Source organism: Oncorhynchus masou, chromosome 31 (assembly GCF_036934945.1).
Source record: "Oncorhynchus masou masou isolate Uvic2021 chromosome 31, UVic_Omas_1.1, whole genome shotgun sequence".
Classification (NCBI taxonomy): Eukaryota; Metazoa; Chordata; class Actinopteri; order Salmoniformes; family Salmonidae; genus Oncorhynchus; species Oncorhynchus masou.
Window position 1 is genome coordinate 88,436,873 of NC_088242.1, and position 17,830 is coordinate 88,454,702.

Consider the following 17,830-nt stretch of genomic DNA (forward strand, 5'->3'; position numbering starts at 1 on the left):
GATTAGGCACCGGGTTCCTCCACACATTTTATCAAAAATAGATTGTCAGTAGTGTTGACAACCGTTGAAATCAGTGGCGTATTATCGGGATATTCCCCTCATTGACATTTTGGTTGGATACCCGATACAATTCCATATGTGGACCGGGGCTTTGATTGACTGTTTGACTTCCAATTGCAGCGTAGATTGTGGTTTCTGTGAATGCAACGGATTGGAAGAAATCTGTGGAGGGCGTAGAGCATATTCCCCTCAATGACTGTATGATCGTCCCACCCCCCAACACCGAATACACCAGCCTCACAGCCACCACCTCCCCACCCCAAACCAAGGATGAAAGGAGGAACACACTGTATAGCGAGATAAGTGCAGACCATTGGATGGGCGTTCATATAGAGACCAATAGTGAAGCGTGCATCAGCCGCGAGACAAAATCTATATTTGCGAAAATTATTAAACAACATACACATAGACCTATTGACTGATCATTATTATTGACGCAGCTTAATTAAAGTATTCTACATCGGACCATGGAATGTTCTTTGTCACAGACCTCGGGACTATTGAGGTGCTTCGATGCATGATATAGTAATGTTTTCATGAGTACACTGTTGTGGATGGGATTGTGCTGCAAAAAAAATCAAAGCGTAGGCTATATGTTTATGGATCGGGTATTCACACGGCGAGGCCCCATGGAACCTGCGACAAATGTGGTTATGGTGCAGTAAACTTCGAGTAAAGGATGGTTATGAATGCGCGAATTAAATAGTGTCGGTACATTGAAATAATAGAACAATAATGGATGATTTTTGTTACGTGATATATTGCATAGTGACTAAGCTTGCGCTGTAATGCGAAGCTTACATGGGTTTTGATATCGGCGCTGGCAATATATTTCTGTGTCAACGTAAACATTTGGATTATCTTTGGCTGAACATAACAGTGAGAGTTGTTAACCAAAGACTGGTTAGCTTTACATGGCTTGTCGTTATTTGGCGCGGGGGAATTCATTAAACATAATGCCTTCTCTTCGTTTTGCTAATCTGAACATTACGTTTTAATCTTAAAAAGAGGAAAAGTAGTGTGTGTGCGTTTGGGCTTTGCGCTCCTCAGGAATCCTGTGATTTGTGTGATTGGCCAACATCAACATGCCCACCTCACGCTCGGGCGCCAGCCCCGTGGAATACTGGGTGGATGGATCGCGCAGAAATGTCTCCATGGAAGAGTTCTACACCATGGGTCCCGAACTGGGAAGGTAGAGTACTGAACTGTTCCTTTATTGACACCAATTTGTAAACACCACCAGCATCATCACCATCATAACTAACATTAGGCTATAACTAGCAATGCAAAATGGCTTTCTAAGATACAAATAATATTATTATACAGATCATACACATAACATTAGTTCGTGAGCTAGCTAGCTAGCTAACATTAGCTAGCTAGCTAACAGGACACTTTAACTTGAAATGAAAACACTTTCTGACAAAATTAGAAATATATAATATCTGAAAATGTAGCTAGCTAGACTCTCTTACCCCTATACATGGATGAACGCTTCTCCCTCTCTGTCACAGATGCCATGGTTGCTCTTAGTTTGAAGATGTAATCCGGAGACAGTGGTTTTATACAACTGCCTTCTGTGTGTTCTGTTTTCAACTCTCTCCGCATAGTTGCAATCAAATGCCAGAATTTTCTCCATCTCCTTAGCTCCCATTCTCTGCTTCCACTGGGCATTCCACTGACTTCAAAACATCGGTCAACTTTTTCGTGACAAGAACACTGTTGATCGCTGTTTAATGTCTGGTTCAGTGAAAATGTTTTTAAAAATCTAAATCAGAGATTTCCTCATCGTCTGATTTATTTTCAGAGTCAGAGAGAGTCAGCATGGCACGATCATCCTCCAGAAAGTGGAGAGCATTAGCAAAAATGTTGCAGTTCTTTGTGAGATCTTTCAAAAATACGCATTAGAAAGGATTACCTACACATACAGAGCAGCTCATGTTATAGACAGAAGCCTGCTACATGGAAGACCAATCCGAAGTCATCTCTCGGCATGTCCAGCCCATCCATTTTGTCCTCAGAACAGATTTTGTCTGGGTGTAACGGATGTGAAATGGCTAACTAGTCAGCGGTGGTGTGCGCTAAATAGCGTTTCAATCGGTGACCTCACTTGCTCTGAGACCTTGAAGTAGTTGTTCTCCTTGCTCTGCAAGGGCCGCGGCTTTTGTGGAGCGATGGGTAACGATGCTTCGTGGGTGACTGTTGTTGATGTGTGCAGAGGGTTCCTGGTTCACGCCCGGGTATGGGCGAGGGGACGGTCTAAAGTTATACTGTTACATTGGTGCCGTGACCCGGATCACTGGTTGCTGCGGAAAAGGAGAAGGTCAAAAGGGGGGTGAGTGTAACGGATGTGAAACGACTAGCTTAGCTAGCGGTGGTACGCACTAAATAGCGTTTCAATCGGTGACGTCACTTGCTCTGAGACCTTGAAGTAGTAGTTCCCCTTGCTCTGCAAGGGCCGTGGCTTTTGTGGAGCAATGGGTAACGATACTTCGTGGGTGTCAGTTGTTGATGTGTGCAGAGGGTCCCTGGTTCACGCCCGGGTATGGGTGAGGGGACTGTCTAAAGTTATACTGTTACATGGGCATGGATTCAACAAGGTGTCGAAAGCGTTCCACAATGCCATGTTGATTCCAATTCTTCCCACAATTGTGTTAAGTTGGCTGGATGTCCTTTGGGTGGTGGACCATTCTTCATACACACAGGAAACTGTTGAGCTACCCACCAGCGTTACAGTTCTTGACACAAACCGGTGCACCTGGCACCTACTACCATACCCCGTTCAAAGGCACTTCAATCTTTTGTCTTGCCTATTCACCCTCTGAATGACACACACACAACCCATGTCTCAATTGTCTCAGGGCTTAAAAATGGTTCTTTAACCTTTCTCCTCCCCTTCATCTAAACTGAATGAAGTGGATTTGACACGTGCCATATATAAAGGATCATAGTTTTCACCGCCCTTCATCTGGTCAGTCTATGTCATGGAAAGAGCAGGTGTCCTTAATGTTTTGTACACTCAGTGTACATTTGGCCAGGGAATTATCTCTAGATTTCCAAGTAGATTTCAAAGCAACAGACAACACAAGACAGCTCAGTCACAAATCAACAGATTACTCATGGTTTGAGCTCATACTTAGAGCTACCCTCTGCTCACTCATGTAGTGGTGTCATGGCTCTGAATAGCTTTTTTTTCATGTTTCCCTCTACAATGACTTTTATATCCATCTTTGCCATAAGAATGTGGATGGACATCTAATGGCTCACCATTGACACTACATTGGCCACATGTTACATGGAGATGTCGTTGTAATGCTTTAGATGGAAGTCAGCTTATGAAATGCTTAGAAACATTATTACATAGTTTGTTTACCATTGAATTAAGTAATTACATGTAACAATCTGTTGTTCTTGATTTACTCTATGTATCTATGTAAAAGTGCTTATAATAAAATGATTTATACATATATGTATTTACTTATGTTGATATGAGCAAATGACATAATACTTACAAACAATGAAATAATGATTCATAAGCAGTTCATGAGCAGAGCTAAAATGCTGAATCATTGCACTATGGAGAGACAACCATATGATCATAGTTGTTTATGTTGATTGATTGTTCTTCTTCCCAGGGGGGCTACGTCAGTGGTGTTTCGCACTGAGGAGAAGCAGACACAGAAGCCCTATGCTGCAAAGGTCCTGAAGAAGACTGTGAGTCCTTCGGCCATTTTGAACAGCTGAGTTCGACTATGTATAATATCATATTAATGCACTCGTCTCATTCTCATTCATTCCATTTCAGATTGACAAGAAAATAGTGCGGACTGAAATTGGAGTTCTGCTGCGACTTTCCCACCCAAATATTGTAAGCTTTTACAGTTGAAAAAAAAGAAGAGTTATTTTTATAAATATATTTTTTTATATCCGAGACACCACTCTAAAAAATGTTTTAAAACCCTTTTCTAAGCCTAACCATGATTTACATGAACAATAGTAGTGACTTGTTGTTGGACACTAGTAACTAGAATGTTTTGATATACACTGCTGAGTATGCAGACCATGGACGAACTGGGCAATTTCAGCTTCCAGGAATTGTGGACAGATCCTTGCGACATGGGCCCTGCATTATCATGCTGAAACATGAGGTGATGACGGTGGATGAATGGCACGACAATGGGCCTCAGGAACTTTGCATGGTATCTCTGTGCATTCAAATTGCCATTGATAAAATGCAATTATGTTTGTTGTCAGTAGCTTATGCGTGACCATGCCATAACCCCACCGCCAACATGGGGCACTCTGTTCACAACGTTGACAACAGCAAACCACTTCCCCACATACATGCTGTCTGCCATCTGCCAGGTCTAGTTGAAACTGGGATTCATCTGTGAAGAGCACACTTCTCCAGTGTGCCAGTGGCTTTAAAGGTGAGCATTTTCCCACTGAAGTCAATTACAACGCCGAACTTCATTCAGGTCAAGACCCTGGTGAAGACGACAAGCCCGCAGATGAGATCCCCTAAGATGGTTGGTGGTGAATTTCTTCAGTTGTGCAAACCCACAGTTTCATCAGCTGTTCGGGTGGCTGGTCAGACAATCTCGGAGGCAATGAAGCCAGATGTAGGAGGTCCTGTGCTGGCGTGGTTACACGTGGTCTGCGGTTATGAGCACGATTGGACGTACTGCCAAATGATCTAAAACGACATTGGAGGCGGCTTATGGTAGAGAAATTAACATGAAATTCGCTGGCAATCTGGCTCTGGTGGACCTTCCTGCAATCAGCATACTAATTGCACACTCCCTCAAAACTTGAGACATCTGTTGCATTGTGTTGTGTGACAAAACTACACATTTCAGAGTGGCCTTTTATTGCCCCCAGCACAAGGTGCACCTGTGTAATGATCATGCTGTTTAATCAGCTTCTTGATATGCCACACCTGTCAAGTGGATGGATTTGAGAGAAACAAGCTTTTTGTGAGTATGGAATATTTCTGGGATCTTTAAAATTTCAGCTCAAACATCGGACCAACACTTTATATGTTGCGTTTATATTTTTGTTAATTGTATATTGTTTTATTAACTATTTATAAGAGCATGATTGAAATTAACATTAATGGTGACTTCTTCTTTCTGTTTGCATTATTATTGTTGATATGTTGGCTTGTGTTTTTCCAAAATTTAGTGTTTTTCTTCCTCATCTTCCTCTCATCTTCCTCAGATCCGCCTGAAGGAGATTTTTGAGACCGAGACAGACATCGCCCTCATCTTGGAGCTGGTGACCGGAGGGGAACTCTTTGACAGGTGATTACGCCCAAAATATACCACCCCTATGACCCTGTCTAATCCTCAAATCCTTGCTGAAATTGGTTTCAATTCGGCGGGGCCAGAGGTGGAACCAGTGGCCTCATGCGATCCCCCCGTTCCATTTCTCTGCTTTGTCATTAGCAGACATGTATGACACTGGCTTTATTAAGATGCAGAGTATAAAAGGATTAGAAAATGAAATGTGTAATGGCCCTCACCAGCACTGTTACCAAGGAAACGATTAGAAGACTGGTTGGAGCACAGGCCCCACCCAATCTGTAGAACTCATTATGACTATTGCGCAATATCATAGACCCTTTCTCTACTGTTCTGTTTTATTTTGATATAATAGCACTGTAAAGAAATGAAAAAACTCTTTCATCTCTTTATCCTCCTATCACCTTATAGGTTTAGCAAAGTTTGACAGTAACAACTGGCTACAATTCTCTCTTCATGTTTTCTGACTTTCACAGAGTTAAGAATTTAATAATCTCTCAAAGTGGGGCATTTGAACTCGGTGTAACATTTGGACTCCCTGTCTGTTTGTCTCTTTCTGCTCTTTCAGGATTGTGGAGAGAGGGTATTACAGCGAGAGAGATGCTGCCCACGTCATCAAGCAAATTCTGGAGGCAGTGGCGGTAAGAGATGTGATTGAATGGCCACTGATGAGCTGTTGAGTAGGACTGTGCCTTATGAAATCAAATGCCTTGGAATTTAGAATGACTTCTTAGATGCACATCACTCCTCTATGCAGAGAGGAGAGAGATGCTGCTGCTGCGTGTCTTGTCTTTCAGTTTGATTGCATCATTTGGCTTCAATAGAAGACAGGTCAACATCGAGCTGAGGGAGACTTCAGTAATGATGTTTTGACAAAGCTTGTTCAATCGAGACAGGTCTCTTATCCTTAGGAAAATTATAGGAAAATACACATACTTTAAGGCTTAAAGTTACATTTGTTTCAAGTTTGCTCTTATCCATGACCTACTGTGTCCGGTCACTGCACTGAATTATGAGACTTAGCTGTACACTTACTTTGAGTCATAATCACATTTCATCTTTAAAGGTCAATATGTTCAGATTGTTATTTTCGGGGGGGAGGGGGGGGGCAGTATGTGCAACTGCAATCACTGCCCTTAACTTGCAGCCCGCATTGAGTGGGGTTTCAGGCAGAATGATAGCTGAACCCCCAAAAATAGTAGATGATAATTTAGCCAGTGGAAAATGCCACTAAACAAATGTTTTGGGGTGTAGGACTTGGCAATGGCATCAATGAATATCAACCAGAGGAATAGTGTTAGAGCCTGTATTGTAATCCCATTATACATGCAGCTACAGTAGAGGCTTGGCTGCACACACACACACCCACTATGTTTCTCTAGGTGGTAGATATGGGTCAGATGTGTCATCAGTCTCAGTTTGAGGAAAGGCAGATAGGTGTGTGTGTGTGAGTGTACGTGTGTTTGAGTGACTCTACGCACGCGCGTGTAACCGTGCGCATGTGTGTTTTGTGCGCCGCAAGTGTGAAATAATCCTCTCAGAGAGCCATCACCCCCCCCCACACTCTTAATCTTCTGACTAAGAGAGGCAGCAGGGATGTGGGCTGCCTGTTATGTAACAGTGAGTATGTGCCTGTCTGACAACCAGGCTGCTGCCGTCCGGCCCATTAGAACACTGCTTTTGGTTTCTAAAGCATTCTTAACACTGGTGGCTGTGTGGTGGGAAACATGTGCTTTTAATCTGGAGTAAGGGTTCATCATTTGTTCATGATTGTGTGTGTGTGTGTGTGTGTGTGTGTGTGTGAGAGAGAGTGACAGAGAGAATGGCCAATGTAGAGTCCATTTTTATTTTGTTTAATTGTGGGTGATTTTCTCCTCACTGCTTCATCTCATAGTTAATCACCTCAGAGCTACTTTTACCGTCATGTTGAGTGTATATGCACTGCATGTTCCCTATACACAGCTAACTACCAAAATATAGGAAACACTTGAGTAAATGAGGGATACAAAGTATATTGAAAGCCGGTGCTTCCACACAGGTGTGTTTCCTGAGTTAATTAAACAATTAACATCCCATCATGCTTAGGGTCATGTATAAAAATGGGCAGTTATTTATGATTATTTTGGTTACCATGGCTAGAAGAATTGTGAATTTGAATCTCAAATTGTGAATTGTGAATTGTGAATTTCAGTGAATTTGAAAGAGGGTTCTCAAAGGAGCATAGGAGGTTTAAAAGGTGTCTCTGTGTGTCTCAGTTACCAGAACTCAACCCAATTGAACACTTCTGGCAGATTCTGGAGCGGCGCCTGAGACAGCGTTTTCCACCACCAACAACAAAACACCAAATTATGGAATTTCCATTTAGCCTCTGTGCGTAGGCCATTCCATAGGGATATACTGTGTGTTCCATAGGGATATACTGTGTGTTCCATAGGGATATACTGTGTGTTCCATAGGGATATACTGTGTGTTCCATAGGGATATACTGTGTGTTCCATAGGAATATACTGTGTGTTCCATAGGGATATACTGTGTGTTCCATAGGGATATACTGTGTGTTCCATAGGGATATACTGTGCGTTCCATAGGGATATACTGTGTGTTCCATAGGGATATACTGTGTGTTCCATAGGGATATACTGTGCGTTCCTAGGGATATAGTGTTCCATAGGGATATAGTGTGTGTTCCATAGGGATATACTGTGTGTTCCATAGGGATATACTGTGTGTTCCATAGGGATATACTGTGTGTTCCATAGGGATATACTGTGTGTTCCATAGGGATATACTGTGTGTTCCATAGGGATATACTGTGTGTTCCATAGGGATATACTGTGTGTTCCATAGGGATATACTGTGTGTTCCATAGGGATATACTGTGTGTTCCATAGGGATATACTGTGTGTTCCATAGGGATATACTGTGTGTTCCATAGGGATATACTGTGTGTTCCATAGGGATATACTGTGTGTTCCATAGGGATATACTGTGTGTTCCATAGGGATATACTGTGCGTTCCATAGGGATATACTGTGTGTTCCATAGGGATATACTGTGCGTTCCATAGGGATATACTGTGCGTTCCAGAGGGATATACTGTGTGTTCCATAGGGATATACTGTGCGTTCCATAGGGATATACTGTGTGTTCCATAGGGATATACTGTGTGTTCCATAGGGATATACTGTGTGTTCCATAGGGATATACTGTGTGTTCCATAGGGATATACTGTGTGTTCCATAGGGATATACTGTGTGTTCCATAGGGATATACTGTGTGTTCCATAGGGATATACTGTGTGTTCCATAGGGATATACTGTGTGTTCCATAGGGATATACTGTGTGTTCCATAGGGATATACTGTGTGTTCCATAGGGATATACTGTGTGTTCCATTGGGATATACTGTGTGTTCCATAGGGATATACTGTGTGTTCCATAGGGATATACTGTGGTTCCATAGGGATATACTGTGTGTTCCATAGGGATATACTGTGTGTTCCATAGGGATATACTGTGTGTTCCATAGGGATATACTGTGCGTTCCATAGGGATATACTGTGCGTTCCATAGGGATATACTGTGCGTTCCATAGGGATATACTGTGCGTTCCATAGGGATATACTGTGCGTTCCATAGGGATACACTGTGCGTTACATAGGGATACATTGTGCGTTCCATTGGGATACACTGTGTGTTCCATAGGGATATACTGTGTGTTCCATATGGATATACTGTGTGTTCCATATGGATATACTGTGTGTTCCATTGGGATATACTGTGTGTTCCATAGGGATATACTGTGCGTTCCATAGGGATATACTGTGCGTTCCATAGGGATATACTGTGCGTTCCATTGGGATATACTGTGTGTTCCATAGGGATATACTGTGTGTTCCATAGGGATATACTGTGCGTTCCATAGGGATATACTGTGTGTTCCATAGGGATATACTGTGCGTTCCATTGGGATATACTGTGTGTTCCATAGGGATACACTGTGCGTTCCATTGGGATATACTGTGTGTTCCATTGGGATATACTGTGTGTTCCATAGGGATATACTGTGTGTTCCATAGGGATATACTGTGTGTTCCATAGGGATATACTGTGTGTTCCATAGGGATATACTGTGTGTTCCATAGGGATATACTGTGTGTTCCATAGGGATATACTGTGTGTTCCATAGGGATATACTGTGTGTTCCATAGGGATATACTGTGTGTTCCATAGGGATATACTGTATGTTCCATAGGGATATACTGTGTGTTCCATTGGGATATACTGTGTGTTCCATAGGGATATACTGTGTGTTCCATAGGGATATACTGTGTGTTCCATAGGGATATACTGTGTGTTCCATAGGGATATACTGTGTGTTCCATAGGGATATACTGTGTGTTCCATAGGGATATACTGTGTGTTCCATAGGGATATACTGTGTGTTCCATAGGGATATACTGTGTGTTCCATAGGAATATACTGTGTGTTCCATAGGGATATACTGTGTGTTCCATAGGGATATACTGTGTGTTCCATAGGGATATACTGTATGTTCCATAGGGATATACTGTGTGTTCCATAGGGATATACTGTGTGTTCCATAGGGATATACTGTGTGTTCCATTGGGATATACTGTGCGTTCCATAGGGATATACTGTATGTTCCATAGGGATATACTGTGTGTTCCATTGGGATATACTGTGTGTTCCATAGGGATATACTGTGCGTTCCATAGGGATATACTGTATGTTCCATAGGGATATACTGTGTGTTCCATAGGGATATACTGTGTGTTCCATAGGGATATACTGTGTGTTCCATAGGGATATACTGTATGTTCCATAGGGATATACTGTGTGTTCCATAGGGATATACTGTGTGTTCCATAGGGATATACTGTGCGTTCCATAGGGATATACTGTATGTTCCATAGGGATATACTGTGTGTTCCATAGGGATATACTGTGCGTTCCATAGGGATATACTGTGCGTTCCATAGGGATATACTGTATGTTCCATAGGGATATACTGTGTGTTCCATAGGGATATACTGTGCGTTCCATAGGGATATACTGTATGTTCCATAGGGATATACTGTGTGTTCCATAGGGATACACTGTGCGTTCCATTGGGATATACTGTGTGTTCCATAGGGATATACTGTGTGTTCCATAGGGATATACTGTGTGTTCCATAGGGATATACTGTGTGTTCCATAGGGATATACTGTGTGTTCCATAGGGATATACTGTGCGTTCCATAGGGATATACTGTGCGTTCCATAGGGATATACTGTGCGTTCCATAGGGATATACTGTGCGTTCCATAGGGATATACTGTACGTTCCATAGGGATATACTGTGCGTTCCATAGGGATATACTGTGCGTTCCATAGGGATATACTGTGCGTTCCATAGGGATATACTGTGCGTTCCATAGGGATATACTGTGCGTTCCATAGGGATATACTGTGCGTTCCATAGGGATATACTGTGCGTTCCATAGGGATATACTGTGCGTTCCATAGGGATATACTGTGCGTTCCATAGGGATATACTGTGCGTTCCATAGGGATATACTGTACTGTTCCATAGGGATATACTGTGCGTTCCATAGGGATATACTGTGCGTTACATAGGGATACACTGTGCGTTCCATTGGGATACACTGTGTGTTCCATAGGGATATACTGTGTGTTCCATATGGATATACTGTGTGTTCCATTGGGATATACTGTGTGTTCCATAGGGATATACTGTGTGTTCCATAGGGATATACTGTGTGTTCCATAGGGATACACTGTGCGTTCCATTGGGATATACTGTGTGTTCCATTGGGATATACTGTGTGTTCCATAGGGATATACTGTGTGTTCCATAGGGATATACTGTGTGTTCCATAGGGATATACTAGGGATATACTGTGTTCCATAGGGATATACTGTGTGTTCCATAGGGATATACTGTGTGTTCCATAGGGATATACTGTGCGTTCCATAGGGATATACTGTGCGTTCCATAGGGATATACTGTGCGTTCCATAGGGATATACTGTGCGTTCCATAGGGATATACTGTGCGTTCCATAGGGATATACTGTGCGTTCCATAGGGATATACTGTGCGTTCCAGAGGGATATACTGTGCGTTCCAGAGGGATATACTGTGTGTTCCATAGGGATATACTGTGCGTTCCATAGGAATATACTGTGTGTTCCATAGGGATATACTGTGTGTTCCATAGGGATATACTGTGTGTTCCATAGGGATATACTGTGCGTTCCATAGGGATATACTGTGTGTTCCATAGGGATATACTGTGTGTTCCATAGGGATATACTGTGCGTTCCATAGGGATATACTGTATGTTCCATAGGGATATACTGTATGTTCCATAGGGATATACTGTGTGTTCCATAGGGATATACTGTATGTTCCATAGGGATATACTGTATGTTCCATAGGGATATACTGTGTGTTCCATAGGGATATACTGTATGTTCCATAGGGATATACTGTGTGTTCCATAGGGATATACTGTGTGTTCCATAGGGATATACTGTGCGTTCCATAGGGATATACTGTATGTTCCATAGGGATATACTGTGTGTTCCATAGGGATATACTGTGCGTTCCATAGGGATATACTGTGCGTTCCATAGGGATATACTGTATGTTCCATAGGGATATACTGTGTGTTCCATAGGGATATACTGTGCGTTCCATAGGGATATACTGTATGTTCCATAGGGATATACTGTGTGTTCCATAGGGATACACTGTGCGTTCCATTGGGATATACTGTGTGTTCCATAGGGATATACTGTGTGTTCCATAGGGATATACTGTGTGTTCCATAGGGATATACTGTGTGTTCCATAGGGATATACTGTGTGTTCCATAGGGATATACTGTGCGTTCCATAGGGATATACTGTGCGTTCCATAGGGATATACTGTGCGTTCCATAGGGATATACTGTGCGTTCCATAGGGATATACTGTACGTTCCATAGGGATATACTGTGCGTTCCATAGGGATATACTGTGCGTTCCATAGGGATATACTGTGCGTTCCAGAGGGATATACTGTGCGTTCCATAGGGATATACTGTGCGTTCCATAGGGATATACTGTGCGTTCCATAGGGATATACTGTGCGTTCCATAGGGATATACTGTGCGTTCCATAGGGATATACTGTGCGTTCCATAGGGATATACTGTGCGTTCCAGAGGGATATACTGTGCGTTCCATAGGGATATACTGTGCGTTCCATAGGGATATACTGTGCGTTCCATAGGGATATACTGTGCGTTACATAGGGATACACTGTGCGTTCCATTGGGATACACTGTGTGTTCCATAGGGATATACTGTGTGTTCCATATGGATATACTGTGTGTTCCATTGGGATATACTGTGTGTTCCATAGGGATATACTGTGTGTTCCATAGGGATATACTGTGTGTTCCATAGGGATACACTGTGCGTTCCATTGGGATATACTGTGTGTTCCATTGGGATATACTGTGTGTTCCATAGGGATATACTGTGTGTTCCATAGGGATATACTGTGTGTTCCATAGGGATATACTGTGTGTTCCATAGGGATATACTGTCTGTTCCATAGGGATATACTGTGTGTTCCATAGGGATATACTGTGTGTTCCATAGGGATATACTGTGCGTTCCATAGGGATATACTGTGCGTTCCATAGGGATATACTGTGCGTTCCATAGGGATATACTGTGCGTTCCATAGGGATATACTGTGCGTTCCATAGGGATATACTGTGCGTTCCATAGGGATATACTGTGCGTTCCAGAGGGATATACTGTGCGTTCCATAGGGATATACTGTGTGTTCCATAGGGATATACTGTGCGTTCCATAGGAATATACTGTGTGTTCCATAGGGATATACTGTGTGTTCCATAGGGATATACTGTGTGTTCCATAGGGATATACTGTGCGTTCCATAGGGATATACTGTGTGTTCCATAGGGATATACTGTGTGTTCCATAGGGATATACTGTGCGTTCCATAGGGATATACTGTATGTTCCATAGGGATATACTGTATGTTCCATAGGGATATACTGTGTGTTCCATAGGGATATACTGTATGTTCCATAGGGATATACTGTATGTTCCATAGGGATATACTGTGTGTTCCATAGGGATATACTGTGTGTTCCATAGGGATATACTGTGTGTTCCATAGGGATATACTGTGCGTTCCATAGGGATATACTGTATGTTCCATAGGGATATACTGTGTGTTCCATAGGGATATACTGTGTGTTCCATAGGGATATACTGTGCGTTCCATAGGGATATACTGTGTGTTCCATATGGATATACTGTGTGTTCCATAGGGATATACTGTGCGTTCCATAGGGATATACTGTGTGTTCCATAGGGATATACTGTGCGTTCCATAGGGATATACTGTGTGTTCCATTGGGATATACTGTGCGTTCCATAGGGATATACTGTGCGTTCCATAGGGATATACTGTGTGTTCCATAGGGATATACTGTGTGTTCCATTGGGATATACTGTGTGTTCCATAGGGATATACTGTGTGTTCCATAGGGATATACTGTGTGTTCCATAGGGATATACTGTGTGTTCCATAGGGATATACTGTGTGTTCCATTGGGATATACTGTGTGTTCCATAGGGATATACTGTATGTTCCATAGGGATATACTGTGTGTTCCATAGGAATATACTGTGTGTTCCATAGGGATATACTGTGTGTTCCATTGGGATATACTGTGTGTTCCATAGGGATATACTGTGTGTTCCATTGGGATATACTGTGTGTTCCATAGGGATATACTGTGTGTTCCATTGGGATATACTGTGTGTTCCATAGGGATATACTGTGTGTTCCATTGGGATATACTGTGTGTTCCATAGGGATATACTGTGTGTTCCATAGGGATATACTGTGTGTTCCATAGGGATATACTGTGTGTTCCATAGGGATATACTGTGTGTTCCATAGGAATATACTGTGTGTTCCATAGGGATATACTGTGTGTTCCATTGGGATATACTGTGTGTTCCATAGGGATATACTGTGTGTTCCATTGGGATATACTGTGTGTTCCATAGGGATATACTGTGTGTTCCATTGGGATATACTGTGTGTTCCATAGGGATATACTGTGTGTTCCATAGGGATATACTGTGCGTTCCATAGGGATATACTGTGTGTTCCATAGGGATATACTGTGTGTTCCATAGGGATATACTGTGTGTTCCATAGGGATATACTGTGTGTTCCATAGGGATATACTGTATGTTCCATAGGGATATACTGTATGTTCCATAGGGATATACTGTGTGTTCCATAGCGATATACTGTGTGTTCCATAGGGATATACTGTGTGTTCCATAGGGATATACTGTGTGTTCCATAGGGATATACTGTATGTTCCATAGGGATATACTGTGTGTTCCATAGGGATATACTGTGTGTTCCATAGGGATATACTGTGTGTTCCATTGGGATATACTGTGCGTTCCATAGGGATATACTGTATGTTCCATAGGGATATACTGTGTGTTCCATTGGGATATACTGTGTGTTCCATAGGGATATACTGTGTGTTCCATAGGGATATACTGTGTGTTCCATAGGGATATACTGTGCGTTCCATAGGGATATACTGTGTGTTCCATAGGGATATACTGTGTGTTCCATAGGGATATACTGTGTGTTCCATAGGGATATACTGTGTGTTCCATAGGGATATACTGTGTGTTCCATAGGGATATACTGTGTGTTCCATAGGGATATACTGTATGTTCCATAGGGATATACTGTGTGTTCCATAGGGATATACTGTGTGTTCCATAGGGATATACTGTGCGTTCCATAGGGATATACTGTATGTTCCATAGGGATATACTGTGTGTTCCATAGGGATATACTGTGCGTTCCATAGGGATATACTGTGCGTTCCATAGGGATATACTGTATGTTCCATAGGGATATACTGTGTGTTCCATAGGGATATACTGTGTGTTCCATAGGGATATACTGTATGTTCCATAGGGATATACTGTATGTTCCATAGGGATATACTGTGCGTTGGGAAAGTATTCAGAACCCGTCACCTTTTCCACATTTTGTTACGTTGCAGCCTTTAATCCTAAAATCTACACACAATACCCCATAATGACAAATTAAGATTGTCTTGGATGTGTGCTTAAGGTCGTTGTCCTGTTGGAAGGTGAACCTCCACCCCAGTCTGAGGTCCTGAGTGCTCTGGAGCAGGTTTTTGCTCTGTAGGGATATACAGCAGAACCAGTCGGTTGTAACTTGTGACTCATATACACCTGTGCAGGAACATTTTTAATGACAGCAAGCCGATATAGATATCTAGCACTGACATTGTTTTACAATATCACCTATAAATCCATTATGATTTCATACATCTTTTTCTGTAGATGAAATAGGCCTATTTAATCAAGCCTCCATGAGTCCATAACATTTTCCCTTAAATCTAAAATAAATGTGCCCAGAAATCATTCAACATGATTCATGCTTTAGTTTGTGATCAAAGTGTTCTGTACTGTTTCTAGCAGGCTGGTCCTGCTTCTCACTGGTTTTTTGTCATCTCGTTAAAAAACAACATCTGTCCAGAGCCCAGGCACACAAACTTAATTAACACAGCTCGACACCGCGATGAGTCATGGGTGTACTTTGGACCCTCCCCATCCAGCCAAGCTAGCGTTCTGCAGCGCAGAGCCAACGCTAATGGCAGCTGATTCTCTGATTTCCGACCTTTCCCCCAGGCAGACAGAGCCGGAGCATCTCAGGAGAGATGGGTTCAAAAGGTTCTGAGCGGGGACCCATCAATAGACAGTCTGGCAGGGGAGTGAATCAAGTTTTCCATTAGAACAAATAGCAGTCAGGCCAGGCACTTAGTGCCGATGCTAACTAACTAATGGCAGACCCAGGGCGTAACCACAGGCTTTCTCCGAGACGTCGCTGGCTAATTCCCCAGAATGAGTCCCGGCGTTCGCAGCCGGGAAGGGAAGTGTGCGGTAATGACAAGTGAGTGTTGTAAGCTGCCCCAGTAGGCCTGGGGCGGGTAGTCACCGTGGAAACTGGGCAAATATTTTGACTAGGTCATTAGAAGTCTCCTCATACGGCCTCTCTGTGTGGCTGATGAGGCCCACTGTATAGATGTACCTATACTAGAGAGGTCCTGACCTTAGCACAGTCATGATGATGACTGTTCAAATGACAGACCTTATGAAGACCCAGTGGAAGAAAAAATACTAAATTGTCATACTTGAGTAAAAGTAAAGATACCTTAATAGAAAATGACTCAATTAAAAGTGAAAGTCACACAGTAAAATACTACTTGAGTCAAGAAAAATCAAGATCAAGAAAGGAGGATAAAGGAGCAAGGGTTGCGTGAGTATGAGGCGTGAGTATTAGGTGTGAGTACTTGGTGTGAGTATTGGGCGTGAGTATGAGGCGTGAGTATGAGGCGTGAGTATTATGTGTGAGTATTAGGTGTGAGTATTAGGCGTGAGTATGAGGCGTGAGTATTATGCGTGAGTATTATGTGTGAGTATTAGGTGTGAGTATTTGGCGTGAGTACTATGTGTGAGTATTAGGTGTGAGTATTAGGCGTGAGTATTATGTGTGAGTATTAGGTGTGAGTATGAGACGTGAGTATTATGTGTGAGTATTAGGCGTGAGTATTAGGTGTGAGTATTTGGCGTGAGTATTAGGTGTGAGTATTAGGTGTGAGTATTAGGCGTGAGTATTATGTGTGAGTATTTGGCGTGAGTACTATGTGTGAGTATTAGGTGTGCGTATTAGTCGTGAGTATTATGTGTGAGTATTAGGTGTGAGTATTAGGCGTGAGCATTAGGTGTGAGTATTTGGCGTGAGTACTATGTGTGAGTATTAGGTGTGAGTATTTGGCGTGAGTATTATGTGTGAGTATTAGGTGTGAGTATTAGGCGTGAGTATTAGGTGTGAGTATTTGGCGTGAGTACTATGTGTGAGTATTAGGTGTGAGTATTTGGCGTGAGTATTATGTGTGAGTATTACATGTGAGTATTAGGCGTGAGTATTAGGTGTGAGTATTTGGCATGAGTACTATGTGTGAGTATTAGGTGTAAGTATTAGGTGTGAGTATTAGGCGTGAGTATGAGGCGTGAGTATTATGCATGAGTATTATGCGTGAGTATTAGGTGTGAGTATTTGGCGTGAGTATTGGGCGTGAGTATTAGGCATGAGTATTAGGCGTGAGTATTAGGTATGAGTATTAGGTATGAGTATTAGGTGTGAGTGGTAGGTATGAGTATTAGGCGCGAGTATTAGGTATGAGTATTAGGTGTGAGTGGTAGGCGTGAGTATTAGGCATGAGTATTAGGCGTGAGCATTAGGCGTGAGTATTAGGTGTGAGTACTAGGTGTGAGTATTA

At 42.3% G+C, this 17,830-nt stretch overlaps 1 protein-coding gene across 1 annotated transcript in view; it reads left to right on the plus strand.

Annotated features, from left to right (window-relative positions):
- Positions 1-1,130: 1,130 nt before the first annotated feature.
- The window catches only part of LOC135524712 (calcium/calmodulin-dependent protein kinase type IV-like), a 61,585-nt gene continuing 44,885 nt past the window's right edge, over positions 1,131-17,830 (plus strand). The window contains exons 1-5 of the mRNA XM_064952484.1: positions 1,131-1,252; positions 3,696-3,774; positions 3,866-3,928; positions 5,281-5,363; positions 5,932-6,004. Coding sequence (XP_064808556.1) covers positions 1,146-1,252; positions 3,696-3,774; positions 3,866-3,928; positions 5,281-5,363; positions 5,932-6,004 — 405 coding nt within the window. The 5' untranslated portion in view covers positions 1,131-1,145. The remainder of the gene's footprint in view (positions 1,253-3,695; positions 3,775-3,865; positions 3,929-5,280; positions 5,364-5,931; positions 6,005-17,830) is intronic.